At 48.5% G+C, this 25,496-nt stretch overlaps 1 protein-coding gene across 2 annotated transcripts in view; it reads right to left on the bottom strand.

The window, feature by feature from the left end:
- The window catches only part of ALPK3 (alpha kinase 3), an 83,751-nt gene that overhangs the window by 33,172 nt on the left and 25,083 nt on the right, over nucleotides 1–25,496 (bottom strand). For both annotated transcript variants that reach the window (XM_050966782.1, XM_050966783.1), the window contains 2 exons: nucleotides 23,540–23,661; nucleotides 7,481–7,598 (listed from right to left, as the gene is read on the bottom strand). In XM_050966782.1, coding sequence (XP_050822739.1) covers nucleotides 7,481–7,598; nucleotides 23,540–23,661 — 240 coding nt within the window. The remainder of the gene's footprint in view (nucleotides 1–7,480; nucleotides 7,599–23,539; nucleotides 23,662–25,496) is intronic.

The raw sequence follows: 25,496 nt of genomic DNA, 5'->3' as shown, positions 1-25,496 counted from the left end.
AAGCCATAGTTGCTCAGATGCCCAACTGAGTCTGGAACGTTACAATCAGTGCTGGCCTGCTTTCCCCACACCCAATGCTCCCAGAGCACTAGCAACAAGAGGATGGATGGCTGCCCCTGGAGCAGGTGGCTTGTCAAGAGATTCTCTAACATATGCAAGGCAGCCACAATATGAGCCTCAGTTTCCATATGCAGGAGGCATAGGCTGAAATATTGGCACTGGCCTAAACTGGAGAGGATTGTGGTGAAGAAAGAACAGCTAGCACCAAGAATTCCATTGATTCCACCCTGATCAAATGAATCCCCAGGCAGGATTCTTCTCTCAGATTCTGACGTATTCCATCTAACTCTGCTTCTTGAATTTCCTCCCCCAGCCTTCCCTTCTGCCACAGGAAACCAGTCCAATGAGATCACTCCTCCGACTCCACCTCACCTCACATGCCCTGGCCCAGTAGCTGTCTGAGACACACCTCGACCAACTGTAACAAGTGAGGCCTAGCAGGTCAACTCCATTTATGAACCTCACCATAGGAAAGTGGATAAAAGTTCATAAAAGGTTCCGGTCACCTATAACAAATGGCCTCCTGATGTATCAAGGACTGTTCAAATCATGTCTGGTAAACCAGAGGAGGGTGAGACTGGAAATCTATGAGCCAAACATAGTGCATTGGAAATGAGGCTTAATGGAGGGGTAAAATAATGAGGGGATGGGCCATTCTACCCATCACTCCCTTTGGGGGAGGGGTTCTTAAAATTAATCAGCTGGCCAGCTGAGAGATGAGTGAACAGGAAAGGAGTGAGCTTCACCATCATGGCTGCCACCCCCACCATCTCCCGGGATCCACATGACACTGCTGGGCTTTTGTCAGCCTGATCATGACAGATGCCTTCAATAGACTGGACCAGAAGGACCTAGATGGACATCACCACCTCCACCGGCTCCAGCTAAATCCTGAACACTGCCTGGTTCTGCCATCACCCCTTCCCCTGTGTCTCCTTTTCCTTCTCCATTTTATTTCTTATTCCTCCTATCCCTGTCCTTTTGTCTTCTATCTAATGAGAGTTTAGCTCAGCCGGCCAAGACTGTACAAGTTTTAACACTGCTGTGAGTCTATGGCAGAGAGGCAATGCCCTATACCAGAGGTTCTCACCTTGGGGGTGTGGGTGTCAGACTTTCTAGATGCGTACAGTGAGCCAGGCCAGTTTAAGAGAATGGCATTGCAACCTGGCCCACAGGGTCACAACACCATTCAAAGTTGGCCCGTCTGTCCTTCTGTCATGATGGAGGGGCAACATAGGTAATGCTGGCTAGGGCTAGAGGTTGCTGAACTCCCCCAAATCTAAGCCACCCTGCTGCCCACATGCACAGCCCAGCTCGGCAGGCAAAATCCACCTCCAGGGGTGCCAGGGCTAGCACAGTGCTAAGCTGCCCAGTGGCAGAATGAGCAGGGAGAGTCCCCAGACCCCAGTGGTGGGCATCATTGGGAACCCCACATAGTACTGTGGGCAGAGTCCATCCAGAGCCCAGCAAACCAGCCCCATCCCTGTTGTGGCAGTAGCAAGTCCATCCCTTGCAAGTGCCTGCGAGCACAGGGGGAGGAGAGAAGAGGAGATGGAGAATGGGCTGCGGAGAAAGGAGCCAGCCAGAGCTAACTGTGGTCACTGGCACAATCACACAGCTCCCTGCACTCCCTGCACCCCCGCCCCCAACAGCTCCCAAACCTGTCTCTCCCACATCTCTCATCCAATCCCCAAATAACCCCCCAGCCCGTGCTTAAGCTCAATTAAAAAATAATGCCAAGGTGGGCCAGGAATTCAAAAAATGGTTATGAACCCCTGTTCAAAACAGGCAGATGCTGGTACAAGTTTGCCAGGTCTTGGAGTGGCTGATCAGACTGTGTGCTGGGCTGTGTTTCTCCACCGGTGAGGTTACAAGTACAAGCCAGCCCTACAGAAAGAAGCTGCGTTATCTCTCTTTGCTGTTCTTTTTTCTTCTCTTTCATGTGTTTGTAGTGATTTGTCTTCTAGGAAGTAAGATCGGACTTCAACCACAACAGCTACGACAGCTCCAGCCATTTCAACAAACTTCTTTTCTTCTCCCACCTCCCCCCAAAGGGCAGTTATTACCACCTTTAAACCATCAGACAGGGCTTGGTGTCCTAAAACCTCTCTACCACTAAAGGGAATAAGGAATATCATTAAAATGAAAGCCCTACTTGATAACTTTACCTTTCAAATTTATCTCACTGCCCCCCCTCACCCCCGTTTTTTTTCTGTTTCTTTAATAACAGGTTTAAAAGATTTGTGATGGGCTAAGCAGGCGGAGGTCTCTGTATTCCATAACCCTGAGCCTTGTTTAATTGTTTAATGTTGTACAGTGAAAAGGTTGTGTGAACACCTCTGACTCTCGGAGCCAACATATTCCATCAAGAGTAACACAACAGACACTACTACGCAATCTCTCTGCCATCACAGCTCTAGGGCTCCTCCCAGACAGAGATCCATAAGGCTTGCTGCTTCTTCGAGATGAAACGGTTACTTACTGTGACTGTGGTTCTTTGAGACATGATGCGGACATGTTTCCACTTAGCTGTGTGCATGCCAAGCATGCTGGAGCCAGAGAATTTTGCCTAGCAGTACTTGTAGGAGATGATACTCACACTTCATGGCCATAGACCCTCCCCTAGCTAAATGGGGTAGTGCCACTCTGACCCCGCTTGGTTCTTTCTCACTGAATGCCCAGAGACGAAACTCCAATGTCTTTGAGCAGATGCAGCCATGTATTCCACATAGGTGGCTCACAAGCATACCCCCTCCACCCCTGCCTGCAGGTGGGACTTTATCTAAATAAGGACTGCAGGACCACTCTACGAAAACTTGCATCAGCCCTGGAAGCTGCAGTGATGGCGTAATGGTTCATAAATGTGTGGACACCCATGTAGCAAACCTGCAATGTGTCTAGGATTGGGACGTCCCAGAGGAACGCTATTGTCATTGCGCTCTCACAGAATGAGCTCGTGCCCGCTGAAAGAGCGTAGCCAAAGCTATTTCATACGCAGGCTTAATACAGGATGTTATCCATTTAGAGGTCATCTGTGAAAAGACCTCCTGTCCCTTCATATGGTCTGCATATAACACAAGCAGATGAGGCGAAGCACAAAACAGTTTAGTCCTGTCCAGGTAAAAGGCCAGACATTGCCTGACACCTAACATATGGAGACACTGCTCCTTCAGAGATGAATGTGGCTTAGGAAAAAAAGGCACGGGTAAACATACCACCTGGTTCAAATGAAACTGAGAAACCACTTCAGGCAACATTTTGGGTGTGGTCATTAAAGTCACTTTGTCCTTGGAGAATTGTGTATAAGGAGGCTCTGCCATCGGAGCCCAAAACTCACAACTCCTCTAGCAGATGTTATCACTACCAGGAGTGCAGCCTTCTGACCCAAAATCAGAAAGGGACAAGATGCCTGGTGCTCAAACAGAGGTCCCATCAAAGCCACTAGGACTGTGTTAAGGTCCCACAAAGGGACCGGCTCTTGGTCTGGAAGACAGAGACCAAGAAGCCCTTTTAAGAATCTTGCTACTATGGCACTGGAGAAGACTGATCTTCCCTGGATGGGAGGATGAAACACTGATATCACCACCAAGTGAACCCTCAATGAACTAAGTGCAAGTCCAGATGACTGATGGTGCAGCAGATACTCCAAGATGTCTTGGACAGAAGCCTCCAAACATCGCTCTTCCTCATCACTCAGCCATGAAGCAGCCATGCCTGGAGATGCCAGGAGCTGAGCGTGGAAGGCATGGTGTGACCGTGATTCTGAGCAAGTAGGGAGGGAGAGGAAGTGGTATGGGAGGCTGAATAGACAATGCAAGAAGGTGGGAGAATCAGCAGGTCCTCAGCAATGCCTGGGCAACGAGAAAGAGCTTGGCCCAATCTGCCTTCAATTTGAGGATGACCTGTGGGATGACTGGGGGAAAAGTGTACAGGAGAGCTGACTGCCAGCTGAAAGTGTCGGACAGGGAGCTCAGTCTGAGGCCCTCTCGAGAGCAGAACAGATTGCATTTTGTGTTGTCCCTTGGAGCAAATGGGTCAATCATTGGGATGCTCCCAGCTGCGAAGATGACCTAGAGGATGCTTGTCTTCAGAGACCATTCATGACTCAGGGAAAAATTCCTGCTGAGATGGTCCACAAAATGATTCTAGACCCCTGGCAAATGGTCAGCTATTGGAATAATGTTCTCCTCAATGCAGAACTGCCACAACCTGATCACCTCTAGGCAGAGCATCCTGGAGCATGCTCCCTCTTGCTTGTTCACGTAATACATCACAGTGGTATTATCGGCAAGTATGTGAACCACTCCCTGATATGGTCCACAAAAGCGTGACACACATTGTAGACCTACTCTGACCACAGACCTTGGACCTTCAGTGACCCCAGGTGTGCTCCCCAACTCATCAGGGAGGTGCCAGCAACAACAGACCTGGCCAGCAAGGGCTGGATTGTCTGGACGCATCCATCACTGCCAGGAGACCAGGACGAGTTGAGGAAGATGGACCAATCTGTCCAAGGGGTGAAGAGTCAGACGATAAACCATCCTGAACAACATTTGAGGGAGATGAAGGTGCAACCTTGCAAACTGGACCATCTGCTTGCAAGCGGACATGTGGTCCAAGAGCCTCTGGTATATGCAAATAGTTGTTGTAGGTTGAGACTGCAGACTGAAGCAAGGTGGCGAATCTCCTGAAAAAAAAGTCAATCGAGAAATGTTCTCAAATTTACAGAATCTGTTAGGACCCCAATGAACTCGACTTTCTGAGTGGAAACCAAAGCTGACTTCTCAGTATTTAGGCTGTGACCCGGACGGTCGAGCAAGCACAATGTAATGTTGATATGAGCAAGAATTTCCTCTCTGGACCTATCTCACAGTAACCAGTTCTCCAGATACGGGAATATGTGGATCCCTTTCTTTCTAAGATACACCATCACGATGACCTTGCATTTGGAAAAAACCCAGGGGGCAGAAGAGAAGCCAAACAGAAGCACCGTGTACTGAAAATGATGCATTGCCAGGACAAACGGAAGGAAATATCTGTGACCCAGCAAAATTGCCACATGACAGTAGATCTCCTAAAGGTCCAGAGCAGCAAGCCAGTCATTTTGAGACAATGTGGGGAGAACAGTCGATAAAGTGACCATTCAGAACCTCATGTATCTCATAGATTTGTTAAGGCCACAAAGACTGAGAATGGGTCCCTTCCTTGGATTTGGGCACCAGAAAGTACCAGGAGGAGAAACCATAAACCTGATGTTCTGGCAGAACCTCCTCCCCTGCTTCTAAAGCCAGCAGAAAATGGACTTGATCAAGGAGCTGTATCTCGTGAGAGGGGTCCCTAATGAGGGGTGGGGAGGGTGACCTCTGATCTGACGAGGACCTCAGTGCTGAAGCAGGCCGCATGGCCTGTTCAAGCAGGTGCCGCTTCAGACGAAGATCCCTCGCCACCTGAGTCTGTTTGGTGAACAATTTGCAAATAAAATCTTGCTCCTTGATATGGGCCTTGCCTTAACACAGCAAACACGGCATGTGGGGATCATTGCTGGGGATCGGTCCCCCCCACGATGGACAATGTTTGAAGCCTAGGGAGGATATCACCAGGGAAGCACAAAACTACAACTAACTAACTAACACTAATTAACTACATACAACTAGAACAGTCACTAAATAGAGGATTGCAAGGTAAAAACCACACAGAGCTGCAACTCGAGCCCCAGGCGGTCAGAAGGAACTGAAGGGGATACAAACAGTGCCGCTTCATATAGCCCAGGGAGGAGCTATGGCCATGAGGCACAACTGCCCCCCCTCTGTGGGTACTTTAGGCAAAATTCTCTGGCTCCAACGTGCTGGGTGCGCACACACCCAAGTGGAATACACAGCTGCTCAGGGAAGTTCACATGTTTACTGTTACACTGGTATAAACCAGGAGTCAGTGGGAAGTCAATGTATGCCAGTGTAGCAGAGCTGAATCTCCACCGGTAAACTTCACAACATGAGCTATGAACTTTAGTGAGAACACATGCTGGCGTCAGTGGCTATGTGCCACCCTTAAACACTGTCCTATCTCCCTAATTCTCTCTTGTCTCCAAAACCTAGGACTCAAATTGGGCTGGGATGTACTGAATCAGAATACTGAAGCTGCCAGCCAGAATCTCAGCTTCCATTTTAAAAGTGAGTTAGTTTCTACCCGGGTGATTGTGAAGAAAACTTAGAAAATATGACCTGAGCACAACCAATGCAGCAACAGCTGCCACAGTATGCAGAGAGCCTGAAACAATGGCTCTAAGAGGTGTGGCCTGCCCCATGCATCGCAGTAAGGTATGAATGTCAACATTGCGAATTCTTTCATTGCTGATCACAGTATGCCAGAAAGGAGAAGGGAAACTATATTATGAAGAGCTGTACAATCTGCTCAGAGAGTAATTTCATTTTGCTGTCACAAATGGGTGGCACCCAGGAGAATACCAGCACTTAGAAACCTGCTGTGTGGACTAAAAATAGTTTTTAAATCACCATGTGACTGGGATATGGGGCCTAGCATATGTCAATACCGTAAACCAGCCCTGGCCATGGGAACAGCAGAGTTCACATGACCATGATTTGACCATCTGTAAAGTCTATTGCAAGCAACGTCATACACTGGTGTCAAGCAGGTAGAGCTTGGTTTGTGGGCAGAGCTTGGGAAAACCCTCTGCTGTTTATTCTAACTGCCTCAGCTTCCTCTGATCCAGCTCTCCTCCTGACCTCTTCCAATCTGGAGTCTATCCTCATCACTCCATTGACTGTGGCTTAACCAAGGTTGCCGAAAGCCACTTTGGGACACTCCTAAAAGGAAGCTCCAGCCTCATCCTGTCTTATCTGTCTGCTGCGTTCACCACTATTGTTCACCATCAGCTCCTTGGCCTTTTCGTCTCACGGCTCCCATCATTCTGTAGGGGGTCCTCCTCCCATGCGGACTGAGACACATGCTGCTACCAGAGTTAATATACTTAGAAGATATTAATACCCTCAACCTGCTGCTTTCTGCATTACACCAGAGAATGGCTGCAGTAGTGGGGGCTCTGGCTGAGTCCCTGAGCTGGCAGGGTGGGGGTCAGATTAATAAAGGGGGTGACAATAACCAGAATGGGGTTGTATTAGGGACAAGCTGATGGAAAGTTGGCACGTGCTGCAAACTGAACTGATGATGATGGCTACCATTGATAGTAATGGCCATATTAGGCATTCAAAGCTCAGGATTGTGAATGGATGGTGGGGGTGAGGGAAGGCAGGACTGAAGTGTCTCTCTCAAACTGGCATTCACACAAGTAGAAGCAGATAGCTCAGGCTGTGCTGAATAATCTGTATTCTCTCTGTTAAAACAAGCTATATGGAAAGGATTCCTCCAGCAAACTCAAATAGTCTCTGGTTTTCTTTCTTACTTGTATAACTGCAGGGTGTGGCGGTTTCCATGCCGGAAAATCTCATACTTCGGTAAGCCGCAGTATCGGTCCATCTCCTCATCATCCTTATACCAGGTCACTTCTGGCTGGGGGTAGCCTGGACAGGAAATTGCATATCAGCAGATGGGGCATTACAATGAACATGAAAGGAGGGCTGCAGATCTCATTCCCAGAGAAATAAAAAAAAAAAATCAATAGTAAATTAAACCTCAGCCAGTCTCTCTCTCCAGGCTCATTCCAATCTGCAGGTGGCACAATGAGAGAGTAGCACATTTTGTAATCTTGTCATTTACGCTAATAAGAATCCATCTATTTGTGAGCAAAAATCTGAGCCCTTCGTTCCTGAGCGGGGAGCGTGGACCATTAGACCACATTCGGTCACATTGGCTATAGCCAGGAGGTGAGAACATTGACACTTTTAGACGAAGCAGGCATGTTTGGACTGGATTACGCCTAAGGTTAAAAAACAGACACTTGGTTCTCCATGGAGCTACCAGCTCTTCACAACACATCACATTCTGTAAACTGAGCCCAAAGTTTCCATTGAACAGAAACAACCCTGATTGCATCACAGTTGGTTTGTGTCCTACAAATGCTATTTGACAACAGATGTTTCCTGCCTTTTCAGTAGAATGACATCATGACACGCGTGACTGGCTGGTCTCTGAGCCAGGGAAACAGATACATTCCTACTAGGATCAGCTGTGGCAAAAGAGATCAGCACTCAGCGGGTCTGCCCCAACCAAAGCCGAGTTAGCTGCCTGCTGTGTAAAGCAGCTTCCTGTCCAGACAAGGGGTGCAGGGCAAATTCAGGAGAGCTGCTAATGCAGAGATCTCTCTACTGGGGTTCCTGTGCAAGGGGAGGTAAATTTAGGATTATCCATCTCTGCTGCAGAAACAAGATAAATTATCATGCTTCAGTTAGTTTTGCAGAATGCTAGATAGGTCATTTATCTTTGGGTGTATTGGGAAGCATATCCCACTCCATGTGTTATTCCTTTAAAACCTCTCCTTCTCTTCTGTGCAGTACGTGGCTGAATTGCATGTGGGTGCTTGTTACAATGTGCAGGGTTTCCTTATCAGCTCCTTATGGTGTTTTTGGATATGCTCTTTCCTCTAATCAAAGCAGCTCTAACTCTGGTTGTGATTAGCCTCCTCCCCACAGGGAAACTGCTCTAGCAAGCGGCCCTTGGTTAACATTCAAAACATTCAAAAACCAGTAGGGGAACACTTCAACCTCTCTAGTCACTCAGTAACAGACTTAAAGGTGGCAATTTTGCAATAGAAAAGCTTCAAAAACAGACGCCAATGAGAAACTCCTGAATCTGAATTAATATGTAAATTAGATACCATGAATTTGGGCTTGAATAGAGACTGGGAGTAGCTGGGTCATTACTCAAATTTAATCTATTTCCCCATGTTAAGTATCCTCACACCTTTTTGTCAACTGTCTGAAATGGGCCATCTTAATTATCACTACAAAAGTTTTTTTTCTCCTGCTGATAACAGCTCATCTTAATTAATTAGCCTCTTAGAGTTGATATGGCAACTTCCACCTTTTCATGTTCTCTGCATGTGTATATATATATCTTCTTACTATATGTTCTATTCCACGCATCCGATGAAGTGGGCTGTAGCCCACGATAGCTTATGCTCAAATAAATTTGTTAGTCTCTAAGGTGCCACCTGATTCTGGAGCCTGTGTTCAGCCTGTGTTCAGGACTCCAAGTGCAGACAGGCAGAGACTCTCACTGCACAAGCTGCAATGACCAAGTCACCTGCCAGCTTTAAGGAGGTTTGCATCTGACAGTGATAATTACAGCTCTAAATCCCAAGCTATTAATCTAAGACTCATTTCCTGGAAACATTCCGATTGGTTTTACAGGATGCATTTCTGTAGAAGCAAAGTGGCTAGACAACCATGCACTGTTCACTTATTCTTCCTCTGCATTGTCCCAACCTGCCCCAGCCCAGCTGCATGCTGGAGGACGGGGGCTTCCCTCCCTTTCATAGCCCAGGAAGCACTCCAGCCAAAGGCCACATGGAAACATCCAGCATACCGTCCTTCACACAAAGGCTGAGCAGCCTGGAAAAGGCCATGGGCAACTCAGAGCCAGAAATGACCATGATTATCATCCAGCGTGACCACCTGCATCACGAAGACCACAGGGAACCTCTCCCAGTGAGCCCCGCCTTGTGTTTGAGCTACAGCAGGGTTATTCTGCTGGGGAGGCTATGGTACCTTTTAGTTAAGAGTCTGGGGGATGGGAGCAAGAGGTTGATTTTTGGGTGTGTTGCACTGCAGACCGGGTCTCTCCAGTGAAGTCAAACACTGAGCAGAAAGGCAACAAAAGACTTTAATAGATCAACAAAGGCAGTGGTGGCCCCTCCCTGACTACCCCCTCATGGGAGACATGCTGTCACCATTCACCTTGCTCCCCGTTTTGGGAACACCCCCACCACCTCTCCTGCTCTGTTCTCCCTTGCCCCTGTGCCTCTGAAGGATTCTCTCCACCGCCTTTGCGGATTCTTCATCTCTGCCTCCCCTCCACTGCTCGGGGAACCCTTCCTCTGGGTCCTCTTTCCTGGAGGCAGCAGGCTCTGGGGAAGGATCTGCTTCCCTGAGCTGGGTGCTAAGGGATGCAGTGGAAACAGGGACAAGCGGAGACGAGACCTGCTCCTACAGGGCTCAGCAGAGACTAAAGGGGAGGCTGGAGAATAGCCCCTGTAAGCCAGACCTTGGCCTGTTGCAGCAGCAGCCAGGGGAGAGGGTGTAGGGCTCAGGTGTCCATGCCCAATGAGACACAGGCTCCCAGCTCAGCTCCGCCCACACCAGACCTTCTGATCAAGCCACACTGGCTGGTAAGTTTCAAAAGAACTGAAGGAGGGGAGGGACATGTCTGGTACCCCTCCCATAGAGCAGGTGTCCTAGAGATGCCCACCTACTGGGATGTGACAAACTTCCCTGCCTTTGCAGACATGCAGGGAAGGAGCTGATAAGAGACAGCACTGCTAACATCTGAACTGGGGGAGGGGGAGGGGTTGAGAAGCAAAAGAGGGGAAAGCAGCTCTTTTCTCTTTGCAATGTAAAGGAGTGGGTGTCTGCTTGAGGGGCAGAGCCAGCCAAGGCATGGCCTAGCTTCACGTGGGAATGGCAATAGCTCATAGCCAGACACGTGGAGCCAAACACACAGCCAGCTACTGCAAAAGCAGTTCCAAGAAACTAAAGTTCCAACTATGTAGCTGTGGTGTGTCGTCCCACGACTGCAGGATCTGAGCTTCTCTGCAGCATCAATGGCTTCTCTGGGTCACCCCATGAAGGCAGCGGATTATTGCCACTGAGTGGAGGAGGAACTGAGACAACAAGATTCAACCCACAGTCACACAGACAGAACTAGAGCCCCAGGCCAGTGCCTTATGCACAAGACAATCCCTCCTCCGTAGTCACTGCGAATCATTCATAAAAGCCTTTCAGAGCATGTTCCATGATCAACAGAAGAGAGTCTCCTTTATGGGCTCCACAGCCCCTGGGGTGGAATTCAAGGTAACAATCATCTTGTGTGGTTGTGTCCGAGCTGTGACATTCACACCATGTCTCTTCCTAGCTTGGTATGCAAGAGATGCAAGAACACAAACTGCAGCCAGGAACCCTCAATATTAATTTACAGCACTTGGCTCTTCCCTGGGGCCCACAGACCCCAAGTACTTCATACAGGAGCATGTCATAAGCCCTCTTTTACAGACAAGGAGACTGAGGCACAGCAGTGATTTGGTCAAGTAAGTCTCAGAGCCAGGATTAGAGTACATTTCTTCTGATGCCTAGTCCAGTGCTCTAGCCACTCCACAGGGTTGCCTCCCCTGCCTGGGCAGAAACCCACTGCCTTGCTAACTCAATATTTATTGTTAAGGGGCTATGAATTTATATAGTGCTTTGAAAACATGGGCAAGACTGGCTCCCTGGTCTGCAGAGCTCCATCTAATCACACAGGCACAGGCCAAGAGCAGAGCAGAGGGAGGGTGCAGGAAGAGATGCGAGGAGGGATTACTTTGAAGGGAGAGGGATAGAGGAGGATGGAGAGGCAGCTCCTGGTTAGGGGACAGCATGGAAGAAGGTGTAAAGCTGTGTATGGGAAGGTGACCCTAATAGAGTAGTTGTTAAGAATGGGAGGCGTGAGAAGACAGGGAGCCAATGAGTGAGCAGTAGGCAGAGAGGGAGAACGGGGTGAGGCTAAGGGCAGAGCTGGAGCAGAGCAGGGATTTAGCAAGAGCACAGGGTGGAAGAGGGGATGAAGGATAGATTACACAGAAGTGGGAGACCCAGCAGGAAGGGGTGAAGCTGGAGGAGGAGGAGAGAGAAAAGCCAAGGAGTGCAGGCCTGGGAGCGGGGAAGGGCAGAGCTGACAGAGGCGATGGATGTGAAAAGAGGAGACATTCCATTCTGGACCAGGTCAGATCCTTGTCACATCTCGACTGGCTCAGCTAGAGCCAGGTCCATTGACTCCATCTGACCAGGGAGTCAATAGGCCTAAGGAGAAGCTTATCTCCCACCTGGGGAGCCGTCCTGAGAATGCTACAAACAATCTCCGAGTAATGGCTGCTGAGATACTACAGGGACATGTGACCAGGTCACCTGGTGCTGGACTCCATCGTGGGATGTCAGTATTCTTCCACTGACAAGCTTTGAAACAAAGGTTCCCACCCTATGCAAATGGTATATAAGGCAGGGGAGTGACATCATCATGGATCTGCACTGACTCCCTGCCCAAACGGACTCTTGGAAACACCTAAAGAACAGAGAGATTGAACTGGGAGGGGGGGAGTGCTGGACCCAGCCTAAAGGGTTTTTTAGCCTATGAATGGAACACCTGGGGATTCCAAGCTGTAAATTAGTGTAGCTTGCTCCTTAAGAATCTGCAGCCTGCTGGTATAATCACTTACGGTGAGGATCTGCTATTCATATCCAGTCTCTTTAGTATATTAAGCTTAGTTTGCATGTTTTGTTAGGTAATCTGCTTTGATCTGTTTGCTATCCAGTATAATCACTAAAAATCTATCTTTTGTAGTTAATAAATTTGTGTTTGCTTTATCTACAGCCAGTGTGTGGGAATCATAACTTGGGGCAGAAATCTGTTGTATATTCCTCTCCACATCAATGGAGTGGGCAAATTTCATGATCTTATGCTGTACAGTTCCCTGTGCAGGCAAAATGGTATAATTTTGGCTTTAAACTCGGGGGGGTTGGGAGGAGGGGTTGGTTGAGTAGCTGGAAGTACTCTAGCTACAGCCTTCCCATGCAATACCTGGTCACAGTAGTTGCATGTAACTGCAGCTGGGTGTGTCCCTACCTGTTTGTGTGCTAGTGAAAGTGCAGGCTGGAGCCTGGAGAGAGCTTGGCAGCTTGTCACAGCAAAACAGTGTAAACGGGAGGCCAGGCTGTGGGAGAGGAGGGCTCAGTGGTTTCCCAGTTCCAGGCAGCACCCCAGGGGGAATCTGTCACACTGGCCCCTGCACAGTTCTTCCCATCACCCTAACTGCAGCAGCCCAGCAAGGGAAATCGGCCACTAGTGACACTAGGACGCATCAAACAAATCCCATACTGTCTGCTGCTATCATGCAACATAAACTGGCACTATCCACTCATCCGTCCCTCTTACCCCACTGCCTTCCCAAACTACCATACACGCACATATACCAGTCCCCCATCAGCCAACTCTCGGGCAAATCATTCCCCTCTCGGCGCCTTTTATTTGTTCACCTGACTGGGGAATAATGCAGCAGGGAGGGTAGAGCCCAGCTGACCAGGAGAGGTGGGGAACAGCAGGAAGGAAGTGGCCCATACATTCCTCCCCAGAAATGGGCAAAATGATGGCAAGTGACAGTTCCGAGCCAGGCCTAGCTCTTGCTCCTGAAAGCCGGCCTTATCAATCAATTCCAGCATACACAGTCTGGAGCCCTGATCACAGCCCCTAGCACAAAGCCTCCTCAAAAGTGGTCTATGGAGCACTGGCTGGCTACTGGCTCTTCCACTTTCATTAAAGGACTAGCTCTTCACTAGACATTTTCCCATGTGTACAATAGCCACCAGCATGTTATACAATTGTCTTGCGGTGCCTACGGTATCTGTAAGAACTTGCTCTGTACCATGGGCAAGTTTTAGAACCCCTGCTGTAGCATCCCCCAGCTTCAAGCAAGCGCCATCTGTGACCCTCAATTCGAGAAGACCCCAAGAGGTAGAGAGCAAAGTCCACATCAAAGAGATCTTATCCCAAGAAAACTGGAGCAGTTGTGCCAAGAAACACAACTGCCATTGGGTACAAACCAGCTGAATTAACTAGACCAATAAAGGGGATACAGGCACTGCAAAGGGCTGGTGGGAGGAATGCCCGATCCCGCTTCTATTGAATAATGGAAAAATGAAACCAAAGAGATTTTTGTCAAAATGAGTGAGTGACTGCTTGGAGCTGTACATTTAAAAATCAGATCCAGTGATGTTCCAAGGGAAATGGATGTCTAGGGAACTAGTGCATTGTGAAAATGGAGAGGGAGAGGACTCTGCAGGGAGAGTGCTGGAAAGGCTGTTTTTGTTAGATAGTGCAGCTAACTAGGTGCTAATACAGACTTTGAAGAAGAGATCTCCTTGGTAAAGAGCCAACATCCCCACTCCTTCAATGACAGCATGAAAGAGCTCCATTCCATATCTGAAACCCTCAACACGGGTGTCAGCTCAACCATGCTTGACAGGCAGGGAAGCAGGAATGCATTGTCAGTTTCTTTCATTAGCTACCAAAAGTAGCATGAAGAGTCACAAACAGGTTTTTAAAAACCTCTTGCATAGGTTACTTACCCACAATGCAGTGGTTGGGGCGGGGAAGAGTATTTTCTTCCCTCCTGCACATCCATGAAACTCAGGGTACGTCTACACTGCAAAAACAACACCTCTCAGCAGCAAGTCTCAGAGCCCGGATCAACTGATTATGGACTTGTCTACACTACAGAATTAAGTCGGCTTAAGCCAAGTCAACGTACAGCCACTGCAGTAATTAAAGCGGCAGTTCACATCCACATTCTGTTTCTTCTGGCGGTGGGCGCATCCCCATCAGGAGTGCTTCCACTGCCTGAACTGTGAGAGGCATTGAGAGGCACCAACAGCTGGAGCCCCCGGCTCCAGCACTGACAGCCAGGCACTGGACTCACAACTGCCTCACCCCCAACCCCAACATGACAGTTCCAGCTAGCAGCCAGGTGTGGGGCTCACAACTACCCCCTCTGCCCCCGGCACTGACAGCCCAACCTGGCAGCTGGGCATGGGGCTCACAGCTGGGCATGCCCTGCCCCAGTGCTGACAGTATTTTGAGTTTGTAAGCCCAGCACCTGGCTGGCAGGTCAGGCTGTCAGCACGGGGAGAGAAGGGACCTCCAGCTGTCAGCTCCACACAGGGCTGACAGCCAATGTTCAGTAATGTAATCTCTACACAGACACTGCACCACCCTAACTACACTAATTTAAGTGCTACGCCTCATACGGAGGTGGAGTTAAGTTGAGGTAGTGGGCGATTTACATCGGCAGGAGCACTAGACGCTGACCAAGTTAGGTCAACATAAGCCGCTTTACATATACCTAACACTGTAGTGTAGACCATGTTCCGGCTTGCACTAGGGTCTAAAACAACCATGTAGATGTTCCCGCTTGGACTGCAGCCTGGGCTCTGAGACCCTCCCCACTCATCACAGCCTGGGTGCCTGCCTCATCAGGAACATCTATACTGTTAGTTTTAGCCTCGTAGCATTAGCTGTGCAAGCCCGACTCAGCTGGCCTAGGCCTGGAGACTTGCTGCCGCAGAGTATTTTTTAAAAAAAAAATCCCAAACAAAAAACAGTGCATAGGATACTTTATGGCACAATCAGATCACTCTTTTTCTGGCCACTTGAGCGTTAGCCTTCCAGTAGGCTGCCTATATAACAGGTAACAGAGGATCACACACACCAAGGACTGTTTCCAAGCAGCAGATTAAACACTGTACTCTCAGCTCATACTTATACTGGTGCCTGCCCACCCTGCTACTGCGTGCAGTACCAGGGACTCCGTGCACTGGAAATTGGACCATAATATTCCCAGCTTGTGGGAGCTTTGTTCCACTTGAAAGAGTGAAACCACCACAGGGGTTTGTGCAAACACAGTCCTCCAAGACTGACCACAAGGCACACCTTGCCTAAGCTGTCTGGGGGAAAAGATTCCAAGCTGGGCTTTTGACACACCCTCATATGGTGGGACTGGCTAACATAGCTGTCAAGACTCTTGGCAGACTGCAACATTCTACATTTAAGACAACAAGTGCTGATGTTACTAATTCAATGTTTTGCCTTATCCCAGACTAATCTTCTAACTGGTGAAGTTAAATTCTTCATCTCATTTTCCTTGGATGGACCAGAAGGGACCAGTGTGTTCATCGAGTCTGACCTATTGTACAACTCAGGCCACATGACTGCTCTGAATTCATTCTTGTTTGAACTAGAACATACCTTTTCAATCTTGACTAAACATTTTCCAGTGATGTACAATCCACCACACCTCTTCTTAAGTTGTTCCAATGGTTAGTTACCCTCACTGTTAAAAATGGGCCCCTTATTTCTAGTCTGAATTTGTCTAGCATTGGATCTTGTTACTTCATCTGCTCAACTGAAGAACCTCTATCATCAAATTTCTGTTTCCTGTGTAACTATGACTATGCAACTATTACAGACTATGATCCAGTCACTCATTAATCTTCTCTTTGATAAGCTAAATAGATTGAGCTTCTTGAGTCTTTCTGTAATGCACATTTTCCAAATCTTGAATCAATCTCAGAGTTCTTCTTGGAATACTTTCCAATTTAGATTTATAGGTTTTAAGGCCAGCAGGGACCATCATGATCATCTAGTCTGATCTCCTGCACATTGCAGCCCATAGAACCTCACTCACCCACTTCTGTAGAAGGCCCATAACCTTTGGCTGAATTACTGAAGTCCTCAAATCTTGATTTTAAATGACTTCAAATTACAGAGAATCTTCCATTTACTCTAGTTCAAACCAGCAAGTGACCTCAAGCTCCATGCTGCAGAGGAAGGTGAAAACTTCCCAGGGTCTGACAATCTGACCCGGGAGAAAATTCCTTCCTGACCCAAAATATGGCAATCAGTTAGACCCTGAGCATGTAGGTGAGACCCACCAGACACCTGAGAAAAAATTTGCTGTAGAAATTCAGAGCTTTCCCCTCTAATGTCCTGGCCACTGGAGACATTTGCTAACCTCAGTCACAGATGGGCCACATGGTATTATGAGCAACTTCATCAAACCATCCCCTCCATAAACTTATCATGCTCAGTCTTGAAGCAAGTTAGGTGCTCCCCTTGGGAGGCTGTTCCTGAAATTCACTTCTCTGATGGTTAGAAACCTACATCTAATTTCAAGCCTAAACTTATTGATGGCCAGTCTATATCCATTTGTTCTTATGTCAGCATTGGCCTTAATTTAAATACCTACTCTTCCTCGCTGGCAATTGTACCTCTGATGTATTTATAGAGAGCAATCCTATCTCCCCTCAACCTTTGTTTGGTTAGGCTAAACAAGCCAAGCTACTTAAGTCTCCTCTCATAAGGCAAGTTCTCCATTCACCTGATCATCCTAGTAGCTCTTATCTGCACTTGTTCCAGTTTGAGTTAATCTTTCTTATACATAAAAGACCAGAATTGCATACAGTATTCCAGATAAGGTCTCACCAATGCCTTGTACAAAGGCAAGAACACTTCCCTGTCTACTGGAAATAGCTCTCCTGCCGCATCCCAGGATAGTATTAGTTTTTTCCATGGTTGCCTCACATTGTTGGCTCAGTCATCCTGTGATCAACCAACAAATCCAGGTCTTCTTCTCTCTCTGTCCCTTCCAACTGATAAGGGCCACAGCTTACAGCAAAAATTCTTGCTGTTAATCCCTAACTGCATGATTTGCTCTTTGCACTATTAAATATAATCCCTTTTCTATTACTTTGGTTTTCACTGTTTCCTGATTTGTGGACACCAGAAATGAACACAGTATTCCAGCAGAGGAAATAACTTCAGCAAATACCAGCCAAATGGCCCATGCCTCCTAAATGTGAGGAGCAATTTGTGTTCTAACCGGGGATGGGTTCCAGAAATGGTTGTAGCGTTAGGCCAAAGGCAGATATACTTTGAAAAAGCTGATATTTCTCCTTGACATGATGGAATCTCAGAAGTGTATTCCCCAGAAGTGTATTCCCAGTTTCCTGCACAACAGACATTAGGAGTTTCCCCAAGTTGTTCCAAGAGGGAGGTGGGAGATAGTGAGAGAGAGAACTTTGTGTCACACACACGTGTATTCCTAGAGCAGTTAAGTGAAGTAGAGAGGAAAGGATACAAAAGAGGAGGCAATAAATCAAATCAAAGGCATGGGAGAGGAAGCAATAAAGATGAACAGCAGCCTTACAGAGCGATAACCAGCAAGGGCAGCAGCTGTTCAACACTTGTTAGCCATCTCAGTGTCAGACAGCGAGCTATAAAGCTTTATAGCTGGCAGATGCAGACCCCCTTTTAACCATGGCATGAGTATCTGGTACAAATTTCCTGATTAGGTACGAGCCCAGAAAGAGGTGAGAATCATGCTTAGTTTTGGAAAAATCTGTACGAAATATTATTTGTTAATAGGAATTGCCAGTCCAAGGACCATCTTGCCTAGTATTCTGTCACTGACACAGGCCACCACCAAATACCACAAAGGAACAGCAAGTACCCCTAAGGGGACAACAATACTGTAACCTACCCACAGGGGCAATTTCCTCCTAATACCCCCAGAGGTCAGCTCAGGGCCCATGTTTATGTCCTATCCAAACTTTTGGATCCTGGGTTTGATTTGAGTTTAAAAAATATATATATATATATTTTTTTTAAAAAGCATGCCTCAGAGGAGGAAGCATCGGTTCGTAGGGTGGCTCAGCATCTCCCGAGAAAGAAGAGGATGAGTCTGGATCCACTGGTGGCACTGATGGTTCCACTGAAGGAAAGTCACAATTTGAGGAAGGAATGGGAGATGTGACTTGCGGGAGAAGCCTATCTCCCAGTGGAGTCAGGCCCTTCCTTGTGAGAGAAGGAGACACTGGATCCAGGACAGCAAAAACATCCTAGGAAGAGCATGACTTGGCTCTTCTCAGAGTGATAGGGGTCTGCCCGAAACAATGGAGCCAGAGTAATAACAGTGTCTGCCACACTCAAGCAAGACAGTCGGTTCCGTTGGTAGCTGATGACTCCCTTTTATCAGTGCCATCAGACCACAGACTTCATGCTTAGATGGTACAGATCACAGTTGGTACTGCTGGAGCCATAGACTTGTGAGCTTTCTTGTCATGCCCCTGAGACTTAAGGCATCCTACGTTCTCCAAAGACCTGCTTGATTTAGGCAGGGCTGACCCAGACTGCTTCAAAGTGGATTTGGAGGAGGATTTCCTCTCGTGTTTATGAGAATGCTCCTGGTTGTCCTGAGAAGACCCTGCCGAGGGGTCTCTGGAAGTAGACTCCTTCACTTCAGTCAGACCTCATGGCGGGAGGCACACTGCTTGCTGAGTCAGGATAATATACAGGTGGGAGAGTCCCCAGCCTGGGTGACTGCAGCCTCATGGCCTGTTCCATTAAGCCCTTCTGAAGGGGAAGCTCTCATCCCTCTCAGACATGACTGGGGAACGAGAGGGAGATACTGCACCTTGCCACAATGTGGGCTTCCCTGAGGCAGTACACTGATGGTCATTGCTGACTGATGAGGCATATGGGCAGAAAGCATACATTTTGAAGACTGGATTTCTGGGCATAGTCCTGTCCCCATAATGGGGCAATGGAGGGTGGAGGGCAGGGCACCCCTGGACAGGGAAGCTAAACTATCAAACTATAAGAATTTTAAGAAAAAAAAACATTGAATAAACTCTAAAATTCTAAAGTTTCTAAAAACTATTCACAAATATACATATGTTTTACAGATAAACAAAAGTAGGGTGACCAGACATCCTGTTTTTAAAGGAGCAGTCCCATATTTAAGCCCTCCTTCAGGTGTTTCAACTTTTTCTTAAAAATGGGAAAATTGTCCCATATTTTCTGCCTCCCCCCAATCATCAGTACTGGTGGGTCCAGCTGCTGGCCTGATCCCTGCTCGCCATCCGCCCACCATTGGGGTGTGTGTGTGTGTGGGGTCCAATGGCCGACGAGGGGGGTGGGTGTACAAGGCAGGTGGTAGGCCATCAGCGCAGCCCCCACTGCGTGCCAGCTCTGGAATGTGTGGGCTGGGGCGAAGAAGCACTTTCCAGCCTGTTCCTGCCCCAAACCTGCAGGCTCCACAGCAGCCTCCCGCAGGATCTTAGCACCCTCTTCATCTGCCTCCCCTCCCCACTGCCCTGGGTTCTGCCCCCAGGGAGCACAGGGCTGTTCCGTCCCCTATGCACCCTCCCCTGATGAGCCACCTCTCTGGCAAGGCTCTGTGGCCGCTGAAGCCCCTGCAATCAGGTTCCCTGGGCCCTGGTGCACAGTATGTCCTTAGGGCTTAACCCCTTCCTGCCCGCATTGTAGCTGGGGGATGGGAGACAGACGGGTTATGTTGGCAGCCAGCAGCAACCTGGAGGTGTTAGCTGCCTTTCAACACTGTGCGGGCAGAAGAGATGAGCTCTGGAAAGACACTGGCCAGGTCATCCCTTTCCCCGCTTCCCTCCCGCACAGGGCTAAAAGGCTGCTGCTGGCCCAGCAAAAATCTGGGGGAGGGGGGCATGCAACTCTGCATGCCCCCCGCCCCCCGCAACTCATACACTGCCTCAGGAAGATGCGGCGCCAGGTACCAGGAAAGGCGGGTCTGTCCTGTGGGCCCAGCTAGGCCTGGAGGGCAGAGAGCACTGGACAGGGAGGGTCAGTCCATCAGTCACCCCCCCAAGTGAGAGAAAAGAGAGAGAGAGAGAGAGTGTGTGTGTGTGAGAGACAGAAGACTCCTCCTCATGTAAACCCCTGAAGTCTTAAAGATAAGAAGGTAAATAAAAAGAATCCAGCTTTGCAGTATTTCTTTTTAACATGGGCTCAGTCAAGTTAATGTTAATTTGAACATTTGTACTGCATAGTTCTGACTGATTGCCATTGAACCTGCTTGAATACAAGTAATTCTACCAGGTGTCCCATATTCAGCATAGGAAATATGGTCACCCTAAATAAAGGAGACAAAGCCCTGGATATTGGAGGTTCCAATCTGGGTCATGTGGTGATAAGAAGGAACTGGAGAGGTAGTCAGAGTCCTCTCCACTCTTTATCTCCTCAGTTGGAGGCACAAGGAGAGCAAGGGCACATGCACAAGCCAATGGACACATCCAGGGCCATCCCTAGACATTGTAATGCCCTATGCAGCCCCTCCGTGCGGGGGGGAGGACTGGTCCTAGGCCTCCGTGGGGGCGTTGCGCCCAAGGTCTGGGAGAGGAGGGGGCAGGAACAGGCTTGAGGGACAGGGGTGAAACTGCCCCCCATCATGAGCTGGCAGAGCGGAGCGGGTTGGAACCCAGTCACTCCACTTCCCGCTGCCCAGTGAGTGCAGGGCGCGCTCGACCTGTTCCGCAGCCCCCCGGGACGTAGCTCAGGGAAGGGGTGGAGTGGGGGTGGGGGTGGGGCTGGGACTGGAGCAGAGCAGGGGTGGGAAGAGGTGGGGTGGAGGCTATGGGGAAGGGGTGGAGTGGACACGGAGCGGGAGCAGCTTTCCTGGCCGGCTCAGCTGGTGGGGGATTGGGCTGGCTGCTGGAGCAGCACGCAGCTGCGTAGGGCACCAGGAAATTTGTGTAGTTTGCATATAGGTAAGGACAGCCCTGGACACGGTTTTCAAAATTCTCCAGCTCCGGGCGCATGGTGCACATGCATAACCACAGTGGAATAGGCATAGAGACCAGCATTCTAGGGGTATGTCTTCACTACCCGCTGGATCGGCGGGCAGTGATCGATCCAGCAGGGATCAATTCATCATGTCTAGACATGATATATCGACCCCCAAGCGCTCTCCCATCGACTCCTGCACTCTAGCACCGCGAGAGCGCAGGCAGAGTCGACGGGGGAGCAGCAGCAGTTAACTCACCACAGTGAAGACACCATGGTAAGTCGATCTAAGTATGCGACTTCAGCTACATTATTCATGTAGCTGAAGTTGTGTAACTTAGATCGATCCCCCCACCACCCCCAGTGTAGACAGGGCTAAGAAGCACAAGTTTTCCACTGGCGCAACCCCATCTGTGCTCTCCTTAGGGGTATGTCTACACAGCAAAGAAAAACCTGCGGTTGTCCTATGCCAGCAACTCAGGCTCCTGGGGCTCAGGCTATGGGGCTGCTTCACTGCTGTGTAGAAATCTGGGCTCGGGTTGGAGCCCTAGCCTGGGAGTCTGCACAGCAATGAAGCAGCCCCACAGTCCAAGGACCGCAAGCCCAAGTTGGCTGGCATGGGCCAGCCACGGGTTTTTCTTTGCTGTGTAGACGTATCCTGTGTGAGATCAAAGGTGAAGGTCAAAGCAGGCTCTTTAACAGAGCAAGATTCAGCTGCAAACTGCACATTCCTGAGATAGCAAACCTCTGAGAGGCTACTCAAGAAAATAGTTCTATTATGGCCTTCCCAGTTAGTAACCAATGCCAGCTTCGCTCTGGTGCAAGCTTTTTATTGTAAGGTGCAGTATTAACAACCCCAAAATTCAACACCGATAAATCACCCCTACTCCTTCCTCAAATGTGATTTTTTCTAAATTGATTTTAAAGTTATTCTCATGTGCCTTTTGGACTCATTTGGGTCATGTTTTCAAGCTGTTCTCATGTAGTCACTACCCTCCAGCAGCTGGAGGATTAGCAGCGACATCATGTAGAGAGAGAGTCAGACTTCAAGGCCAGAAGGAACCACTGTCATCTAGCACAGCAGTTCTCAAACTGTAGGTCATGACCCCAAAGTGCATCGTGACCCCATTTTAATAGGGCCGCCAGGGCTGGCTTAGACTTACTGGGGCAGAAGTCCAAGCCCCACTGCCTGTGGCCAAAGCCAAAGCCCAAGGGCTTCATTCCTTGGTAGCGCTAGGGTGACCAGATGTTAAGGGGAAAATATCAGGACCGCTGCAGGGGGCGGGGGGGGGGGGGGTTTCCACACTCATCCATCTGGGAGTTCGGTGGCAATTCGGCAGAGAGCCCTTCAGTGGCGGATGGTCTTCGGCAGTATTTCGGTGGGGGGTAATAAACTTTGCCACCAAAGACAGAGGCACCCGCCGCCGAAATACTGCCAAAGACCATCCGCAATTGAAGGACTCTCCGCCGAGTTGCCACCGAAGACCAGGAAATAAAATATTGTGACAAATGGCGTCCCGACCGCACTCTGGTCAGGATGTGGGACAAACGCCTCAAAATTGGGACAGTCCTGATTTTATTGGGACATCCGGTCACCCTAGGCAGCGCTCAGGTTTCAGGCCTCCTGCCTGGGGCTGAAGCCCTTGGGCTTTGGTTCCTCCCTACCACCCCCACTTAGAGCAGTGGGCTTGGGCTTTGGCCTCCCCACCTGGGCAGTGGGTCTCAGATGGGCTTGGGTTTCAGTCCCCCCTAGCTCCTGGGATCATGTAGTAATTTTTGTTGTCAGAAGGGGGTCATGGTGCAATGAAGTTTGAGAACCCTTAATCTAGCACAAGCCTGAGAAATTCCAACACTAATTCCTAGAGCAGATCTTTTCGAAAGATCTAATCTTGATTTTAAGATTGCCAGGGATGGAGAATCCACAATTCTTCGTAAACTGTTCCAATGGTTAATCACTCTCACACTGATAAAAGTTCACACCTCATTTCCAGTCTGAATTTTCTGGCTTCAACTTCCAGCCATTCAATGAAAATGCATCTTCCAAAAAAATTGAGCGAGTTGGCAACACTGTAGCTCTCCCCCACCCCACTCCCTTTTTTTTTTACTACTACTAACCAGAAGCAGTAATGGATCGGGCAGGGGTGGGTCACTTCACTGATGGCATCATTACCTGTTACTATGCATGTGAATTTGGCATCAGAGTCCTCAGATACAGCACGAGATTTGAGGGTAGTTTCAAACTGTGGCTGGGTCTCCTCAGTCAGCTGAGCAATGATTGTGCAGAAGGTGCTCCTAAAAGAATCAAGAAGCAATTCTTAGAGCTCAGATTAGGTTACTAGAAACAAAGTAAAGGGTTCTCCACCCCAAGATCAAATAATGTGCTTGGGTGGCTGGTTCTTCCGTACACGCTAGGGTCTAACAGATCGTCATGTGTGAGGTTGGGAACAAATTTTTCCCTCGGTCAGATTGGAGTAATCTTGGAGGAGGGGGTTTCCACCTTTTTCTGGAGCATGTGGGTGTTGGTCACTTGCCAGGATTATCTGGACATACCTCATTTAATTCCTTTTCATTGCAGGGCCTCAGCCATTGGTGCAACTTGGTCCCTTCTAGGCTTTGTCTACACTGGCACTTAGTTGGCAAAGCTTTTGTCATTCAGGCGTGTTAAAAAAAACAACTCCCTGAATGACAAAAGTTGTACCGAGGAAAAGCACCAGTGTGAACAATGCTTTATGGGCATCAGTTCTCTCGGGCTGACAAAGCCGCTGCTGCTTATGGGGCGTGGACATTTTTTGCCCGCAGGAGAGCTCTCTCCTGCCGACAAACAGCAGCTACACTGCACGCCTTTTAGCAGCTGTAGCGGCACAACCGTGTCGCTAAAAGCCATGTAGTGCAGCCATACTCCTAGTCTCTGGCTGGGGCACAGAACAGTTTAGTTGCCTGTGGGCTGTAATGCTTTCTTCTAATTTTGATTGCTGGGTTTAGTCTGCAGGTGCTGGCAGCCTGTGATTTACAGGAGGTTGGATCAGATGATCTGGTGTTCCCTTCTGGCTTTAAACTCTGATAACTCAACACCTGCCTTCAGATGTCCCTCCTTGCCTCTCACTGGATTCTAGTGGTCTCATTTTAAATTCCCTCTCAGGCACTCTTACTCTGGTTGGTACTTTGCTCAGTCATTGCTAGAGCTACGAACACTGTAACAGAGAAACAATTCTGAAAAACCTGTTCACGTCTCACTATTTATGCCTTATGGTTACTAGTTGTGTTTCTTATTGAGACAATGAAATAAAAGAAACCAGTGAAAGCAGCTGCACTTTTAGATTGCCGGTGCTGCACTGAGTGGGTGTCTCGCACTGTTGGGGGAGGAAGGGAGGCACCTCTTTATTAGAATTCTATTTTAACTTTGCAAGTTTTTTCATTGGTTTAGGATTTACAGAATAGGCATTTTGGGATCAAGTTTTAATTGACATGGTCCCTTTGACAAGTACATGCCCCTTATTTCAAAGGCTTGAGTTAATAGTAAAAAGGTCTTTAAGGACATCATGTGCCAGTGACTGTTCCTTATTCCTACATACCCACCCTCCTACAGGAGGTCCTGAGCCTGGCTTACACCTCTCAGAGCTAGGGAACTATCCGTGTAGCTGGCATGACCTCTTTACTTTAGCTCCTGCTGCAGAATCTAGGCATTAGGGACCATACACCATATAAGCTCATGCATTGTAATGTATGGGCATAGCAAGTTCAGACTGAAGCACTAGCCTGAACTGTCCAAGGAGCTACTAGACTCTATGAAGTTCATAAGATGCATCTTACAGCTGTTTCAGTGCTATTAACATATGGCACTGAATGGATACAGTGTGTATCCATTCAGTATTGCTAATCTCACACAGTCAAAAAAGTTTTTAGTCAGGCCCCCCCAAAACCATGAGATTTGCTTCAGTACTTTTTTTAATTTCCTGGCATTTTTAAAATTTGGGTCTTTGCCTTCTGCTTTGGGGGGCCTTTAGGGATCATATTTCCAGGGTTTTCCACTGCAACCAGAAAGGATAGGAAGTTACTCTTTTTTTAAAATGTGAAATTCTCATATCATTACAGGACTCCAAGAGCTGGGGCTCTAGGAGAAACACCAA

The sequence above is a fragment of the Gopherus flavomarginatus genome, chromosome 9, assembly GCF_025201925.1.
Source record: "Gopherus flavomarginatus isolate rGopFla2 chromosome 9, rGopFla2.mat.asm, whole genome shotgun sequence".
Taxonomy (NCBI): domain Eukaryota; kingdom Metazoa; phylum Chordata; order Testudines; family Testudinidae; genus Gopherus; species Gopherus flavomarginatus.
This window is presented reverse-complemented; position numbering and strand designations above follow the sequence as displayed.